Source organism: Lactuca virosa, chromosome 3 (genome assembly GCF_052849685.1).
Source record: "Lactuca virosa cultivar CGN04683 chromosome 3, Lactuca_virosa_CGN04683_v6, whole genome shotgun sequence".
In the NCBI taxonomy this organism is placed as follows: domain Eukaryota; kingdom Viridiplantae; phylum Streptophyta; class Magnoliopsida; order Asterales; family Asteraceae; genus Lactuca; species Lactuca virosa.
The window spans coordinates 111,951,209-111,959,221 of NC_136428.1; the positions used below are offsets into that span (position 1 = coordinate 111,951,209).

An 8,013-nucleotide genomic window follows, 5' to 3' on the forward strand; every position below is an offset into this window, starting at 1 on the left:
ACGGGCGTTACAATTCTCTCCCCCTTAGGATGATTCCGTCTCGAAATCATGCATCAGCAAACAGATGTGGATAGCGGCTCATCATGTCACTCTCTGTTTCCCAGGTGAGGTTCGGCCCATTCGTATGTTTCCATTGCACAAGCACCAAGTCGACCATATTTCGTCGCAACTTCTTTGTCTTACGGTCAACAATTGCTTCAGGCTCTTCAATTAACCTCTTATTTTCATCCATCATTAACTCCGAAATTGGAATTATATCGGGAACTTCTCCCGTGAACTTCCTCAAATAACACACATGAAAGGTGTTATGAATACCATCTAATTCTTCTGGTAGTTCTAGCTTGTAAGCTTGGTTCTCAATCCTCTGAAGAACTTTGAATGGTCCAATAAACCTTGGACTCAACTTTCATCTTTTTCCAAATCTTATAAGTCCCTTCCATGGTGAGACTTTGAGCAATACCGAGTCTCCAACTTCGAATGTCATCGGTCGTCGCTTTTTGTCAGCATAGCTAACAACCTTTCCCTGATTTATACTCTATTTTAATACGTAAATGTGCTATTAAAAATTATAACTCGTTCGTACGAACTCCGTTTTTGACGTTCTTTATATCTACGGGCATCTATCGACGAGATCTACAACTTTCGTTTAGACTCCATCGACTAGTTTTGAATTTATATTTTTGTCGATATTTTTATAAAATTAAATGATTTTGCTAAAATCATAACTCTCTAGTACGAACTCCGTATTTGACATTCTTTTTCTCAAAATTCGTATTTTAAGGAGTACAACGATTTTCTTTTTGGTCGCATTTGCTGAAAGTCAACCATTCTCTTCGTAGCTTTTTACGTCACACAGTCCTTGTGCGCGGCTAACTTTTTATATCTTAAAAAATCATATCTAAATTATACGGATTCGGATTTCGACGAAATTTATATTTTCGGGATCGGGAAGACGTTTACTTTCTAATTTTATATATATATATATATATATATATATATATATATATATATATATATATATATATGTGTGTGTGTGTGTGTGTGTGTTTTGGCACACATATTTTTACGATTTACGCACGATTCGGATGATTTTCCTATTATATTATATTATAATAATCATTGGATACATAATATTCACATAATTCTTCTTTATTACGTCAAATAGGTTAAAATTGTTGACCCTAACTATTACATTATCATAATAATGTTTAGTCAGAAACGCGAGCGTGTTATCTATATATATATATATATATATATATATATATATATATATATATATATATATATATATATATATATATATATATATATATATATATATAGAGAGAGAGAGAGAGAGAGAGAGAGATTTATAATTGTTTTATATTTTTTATTAAAATGTAAAAACAAATTAACCAAATGCCAATTAACTTTTGGTTATTTTTTTCAGCTTTCATATATGACTAAAACTATATTTACTATATTTTAAACTTGTGTGTGTATCGAGTTTTCAAGACAATATATCATGAAAGATTGAATATAATATGTTATATATTAGTGTATTTTCTTTATTTGATAATTGTTTAGTAAGTTTTTTTTTTACCATAATATTTATTTTTAGGTGCAAAATTTTATTCGGTTTAACCGGTAAACCGAACCGAACCTTATTTGGTTTTGTTATGTTTAGATTTAAAATATAAAAAACCGATTTAACCGAATACCACCCTAAATTTATAATATTGCAGTTAGTTTCCATATCTAATTAAATTTGATATACTGGATCTGATCATTATAAATTTCAAACGACGATTAATCTATGGTTGCGTCTGGGAGTTCTCATCTTTCGGGATAATGACGTAAATATACATTCCAGCTACATAACATAAAAGTTAATTCTGAATCCCAAAAAAAAAAAAAATTACATCTTTTTAGATGAATATCATATTTTGAGTGAATTTAAATCAAAGTGTCAAAAAGTAGTAGTTTAGGCGCATCCATTGCTGAATGTTCAAGATCAAGACAGGTGGGCTTGAAAAAGTAAGAACAATAAACATGAATTTTCGAAGGCGTATTCAGATAAAATGAAACGTGCAAACCGAATCCATTTATGCTCTAACTTTTCCACGTTATAAATGATCGTATAATTATTTTATCACACTCGAGAAGTTTATCCCAATTTTAAAAAAAGCAACCGTACCTCGATAAAAATCAACACAAACGTAGTATATATATATATAAACATGCATACATGTGTACATTGCATATATATTAATTACTTGCCATCTTGCCAATAACAATGATCAAGATCATGGCAAAGCACCAAAGATTTGGAAGGATTAGGCAACTTCACACAATCATATCTCAAGAAACCATTAAACCATCTTCCCCAACACCTCCACGCCTCAAAATTCATAATCAGTCGTTGCTTGATGAGTTTGCTCCTGACATGCACACACCAATAGTTTTCTTCTATCGAAACTACAATAACGGTGACACCAACATCCTGAAGAAATCGTTATCACAGTGTTTAACACAGTTCTACCCTTTTGCGGGTAGGCTTCCAACACCTCCTGCGCCTTACATCAACTGCAATGACGAAGGAGTTGAGTTCTTGGAAGCTTCTAATGATAGCCCACTCGATGACTTCATTCATCAGAACAAGCAAGACAAAACGATAGATCAGCTCTTTCCTTATGGTCTCAGTTGTAGCGCTCGTGCTTCGTGCCCTAAGTTGCTCGAGGTCCAGCTTAACCATTTTGCTGGTGGTGGAGCCGCTGTGGCCTTGTCTATATCACACAAGCTTGCTGATGCAGGGACGATAGCCAACTTCATCGACCATTGGGCCACAGTAACCCGTTGTGGCTCACCAAAAAACCCATATTTCATTTCATCCACCACAAGTAAGAATATCATCGCGCCTAAATTCGATGTTATAGACATTAAGGATAAAGTCAACTATGGTACGAGCATATTTGTATTTGGGAATTCGAAACTAAATGAGCTGAAGAAGAAGGTTATTGCAATGGGTGCAGCTCCAACCAATGCTACTCGAGTCGAAGTGTTGACAGCTTTACTATTCAAACACGCAGTGAGTGCAGCGAAAATAAAGTCAGGTTCTACACAGCAATCGAATTTGTCTGTAGCAGTGAGCTTGAGGAAGAATTTTTTTGAAAAAAGTCCTGAAACAGCGGTAGGCAACTTCTTTACATTGGCAATATCAAAGATGGCTGATTCAGGTGAAATAAGGTTGAACGAGTTGATTGCTGAGATAAGGAAAGGAAAAATGGAACTCGAAGGGATAAGAGATGAGGAAGAAGTAGTTAAAAAGTTGCTAAACACATTCTCAACCTTACAGGGTGATATTTACTATAGTTCAAGCGCATGTAGGCTTCCTTTTTATGAAGTGGATTTCGGTTGGGGAAAGCCAGTAGAAGTAACAATACGAATTCCAGATGTGGAGGAGAAGACTCTCATTCTAATGGATACCCCATCTGGAGATGGTATTTCAGCACTTGTTCATCTACCGGAAGAAGAAATAGCCATTCTTCAAAAGGACAAAGAGTTTCTAACATATGTCCAAAACGTTTGAAAATGTATATGTTAGCCGATTACTAATAATCGGATCAGGCTGTATTTTTTGGTTTCATTTTCAAACAAAATTTGAAACAATCAATTGGTTACACACCTCGAATGCCATGTAAACTGTTTGATATCATTTTAGTTTCCATTTCTCCGTTTTTTATTTTCTAATTAAAGTAATGAAACTTATATACGAAAACAATCTAGACAACCTGCTCTCCTCCTACTCTTATAGTTTCAGCAATGTGTTTTAGACAGATTACCGTTGACAGTGATGTCTCGTCAACCCATGCAATGGAAAAGAAAAAGATAAATTGTAAATAATAAGCAGAGGTGTGCGTCAAACCGTACAAAGCGTCCGCCGGTTTTCAATGTTCTCGGTGGTTTGTTGTTTTTATAAACCGCAATATACGGTGCGGTTTGTGGTTTATGATTACAAAAGCGCAGTTCTAACCACAACGCACAGTATTACTAATTTACGTAAAAATGTAATTATAACGATTCCGAAGTATTGATTATAATCAATCCAATGGGTGTAATTAATCATAAATTTCATACTTAAAAAATTACATAATTGTAATCTTTAACTAGAAGATAGGTTAGTTCTCATATATAACTTCTTCATTCTTGATTGTTTCTTTAATTATAAAATTATATATAATATTAATAAATGTCAATTATTATTATTATTATTCTTGATTGTTTCTTTAATTATAAAATTATATATAATATTAATAAATGTCAATTATTATTATTATTATTGTTATTATTATTATTATTATTTTAACTTCTTGATATGTACACAAGAAAAGAGAAAGACAACAAAATTATACCTCATAAAAAAATTATACCTCGTGTCTCTTTCTCGATGACACATCAGGTACCAAAAAATGAGTTCTTTTATTTATGTAAATATAGAACCACAAAAACCAAAAACAAAATCTACTTTTCTCTATACTCTCGAGCATATATTCTAAACCGAAAACCACATTAAAATCGTCCACACCGCACCAAACCGCATAACGCGGGTTATAACCTTAGCAGTACGGTTTGTGGTTTTCGAAATTCTGAAACCGCACATGCGGTGCAGTTTGCGGTTTTGATTCTAAACCGCATCAAGCCGTATCGCGTACACCCTTAATAATAATAATGGTCAACAAAAGAATAGATCCACAAAAATTAAGAAATATTTAATTACATTGACAGCCAATGTGTCAGCAATGTTTCCAGACCTCACCAAACATCCAAAACACCTCAAGTTCTTAGTTTTTAAATAAGGTTATGTACTGAAAATCAAAATGTATAAAAGAAATATAGTTTACTCCCTATTTTATTCAAAATTAACCTACTAAAGGCTAAAGCTGCCACAAAAGCTATTGTGAATCTTTTGCAAAGTTCACATGAAAATCACATCTCACATGGGCTTGAGTCTTTCAATTAGCTGGCCAATTTGGCAAATTGATAAATAGTAATTTTTCCCAGTCTAATTTGTTATTACATATAATTATTTATTTATTAAAAAACCATAAGTCCATAATGGCTTCAAACTTAGCTAGCGGTACTAGCCTCGGCGAAGTGGTGTTCACTTAGGCACCGCCGGTACCAATGCCAACTCGATTTCGTCCACCCACCATGTTGATGATATAAGATTATAGAGTAAATTAGAGTCTTGGTTCATGTGGTTTACATGAAATAATAGTTTTGCTCCAACTTATGCCAAAATAACACCACCGGTCGGCCGGTCCCCATGGATGGTTTTGTTAACATTGATGGTCCTCCCTTCTAACAACCCTTCTTGGTTTCATCACCATGCATAATTGTCTACACCCTTGTAACCTATTACTCATTCTATGCTTTCTCATATTAATATCTATATATGCATGTGATATTTAATATACCAACACACATACATACATACACATATACATACATGATGTGACAATCATCAAAATTGTCACCAATCGTCAATCGCAAACCCAATGAACGTCAATATAATAGGCTAAATGGGTAATATTTGTAAAAAGTATGATAAAATACAACAATGATGAATCCATGATTCAAACTCACATGTGTCCCATCAAATGAAGTGACTAAATAAACGAGTCAAAATATTGGTTTGCCTAGGGGTGTTATTCGGTTCTGTTTATAGGTTTTTAATTTAATCGGTTTAGTTTTGTCTGTTTTTAAGCATCTCTAAATTAACAATAACCAAACCAAATAACATTCAGTATAATCAATTTCGGTTAATTCGGGTCGGTTTATCAGTTAAACTAAATAAAAACAACAAGGCCATAATGTGTAAACATATTAACAAGAACATTAAAAAACTAAATCAAATAAATTAATAACCATAAAATCTTTATGTATTAAAGAAAAAAAAACCTTAACTATTAAATATATAACAAAGCAAAGTGAGGTTCTTATTAGTGTTAAACATATAACAAATATATAGACATAGCAAAGCCAGATTCTTACTACCCATGTATTCATTTGATTTACGCAGCCATATATACTTATTTGGTTGACCAAACCAAATAAACCAAAAACGGAATAACTTAAATCAACTAAAACAAACATCATTCGGTTCGATTCCGTTTTTCAGTTTTAGTTTTTTTTTTACACCCCTAGCTTTGTTGCATATTAGCCAACTATTTATGATCCTACACATAAATTAAACAAAAACCAACATAAACATAAGAATGAAGTTATACTTTCATTAACAAATTAATTAAAGGGAAATTGAGTAAACTAACTCATATAAACAAGTATTTTAATAATAATAACCAACTTAATTTTTTTTTTTGAAAATTACCACTTTCTCCACAATAGAGCATTCCGGAGTCAGGGTTTCATTCCGGAGCTTTGCTGACCACACTTTGCCCGGAATAGAGCATCTTAGAGCACGGGTACTCATTCCAAAGGTTTGGTCGGAAATAGGAATCTTCGTACACTCCCGACTTACATTCTGGAATACCAATGTCCGAAACAAGGATATATGTAAAATTGTCAGGCTCGTATTTTGAAATGACAACACAGAGTCATAGACACACGTCCCGAAGACCCGTTCCGAACTGTTATTCCGGATTAAAAAAACTCAAATTTTGTCCCCTACATATATATGTGTCCGCATGTACTTAATCGTTTACTTTCGATCATCCGTACTTATCTCTTATAACAACTTCAAGATGGGTTTCTTAGAGAGTGCGCACGAAGAAAACTTTAACAACATGTCTGTTCACCTACACAACCTTAGGCGAACCAAACCACATACTTACACTCACATCAAAACTGATGTGATAGATCGTTTCCAAGCTTGTTTTGTGGCTATTGGATGTGTGATATATATATATATATATATATATATATATATATATATATATATATATATATATATATATATATATATATATATATATATTCCATATTTCTATTGTTTCCTTAAAATTCAGAATATTTCTACATCTCAACTAATTGTTTTGTGTTCCCAAATTCATAGGCTGCTTGTTGTCTGTCATCTTCATAGGTAGTGTCCGTCTAAGAGGGACTACCTAAACGCAATGTTCGTAGCGGTTGCTATCGACGAGAACAACCAGAACCTCACTATAGCATGTGGTCTTGCCGTGGAAAATAATATCAACTCTTGTACCTGGTTCCTTATGATGAAGTTAAACGAAACACTCGGAGTGGCTAGGTAAGTATCTTTCATAACCAATATGGATAATGTAGTTAGTTCTTACATAGGTCAGGTATTCCCTCATTCTTATCATGCATGGGTATACTTGTAAAAGTGTGTTCATGTATATGCACAAAAGAGTTGATGGAAACAGAACACTAGAGCCTTTATTATATATGACATCCAACTCATATACTATGTCTGATTTTGAGCAAAACTTTTTTAAGCTAACCCATGATGCACGTGAGGTGCTTGTCAACATCGGTCATGCGAAATGGGCAAGAGCCTATTTTCCTAATATCCATTGGAATGTACTGAAAATTGATATGCAAAAATTTATGTTGGTGTTATCGCTTAATTAATGTAATGTACTGATAATAACGGTAATCGAGGCAATTCGTGACTATATTCAACGGATTTTTGTTGAACGCGGTTTCATGGGAGGTAAAATACTGTAAAGTATTGAATTTTTTTTACCTATACAATAACTATAAATGATAATATTTACTTTTTAGGGAGGTTCACTAGCATACTAATCCCGTATGCGGAGATGGTGCTTCAGGAGAGGATGCAAAAGTATGTTCGGTGGCAAGCAAAAAAATCCCGCCCGAGATCCCGTCTCCGTTCCCGGGCGACATTTTCTATGTTTTTTATTTTAATACAACTTCATGTGGGAAATGACGCAGTTTGGGTATAGTGTGCAGTCATGCTATTGCAGCATCACGCAAAATGTGCACCCTTTTCTCCCTCCATCTGAATGGGAAACACCAGACCCATTGATG

The 8,013-nt window shown here is 33.6% G+C and overlaps 1 protein-coding gene across 1 annotated transcript; it reads left to right on the forward strand.

Annotated features, from left to right (window-relative positions):
* Positions 1-2,255: 2,255 nt before the first annotated feature.
* On the forward strand, positions 2,256-3,661 carry LOC145162540 (akuammiline synthase 1-like). Its single transcript, XM_079081657.1, has one exon. The coding sequence runs from the start codon at positions 2,276-2,278 to the stop codon at positions 3,566-3,568; it is 1,293 nt and encodes a 430-aa protein (XP_078937783.1). The 5' UTR covers positions 2,256-2,275; the 3' UTR covers positions 3,569-3,661.
* The last annotated feature ends 4,352 nt before the right edge of the window (positions 3,662-8,013 follow it).

What these genes read in the sequence shown, in the direction of transcription:
- LOC145162540 (XM_079081657.1), top strand. Translation starts at nt 2,276, where the DNA reads ATGATCAAGATCATGGCAAAGCACCAAAGATTTGGAAGGATTAGGCAA.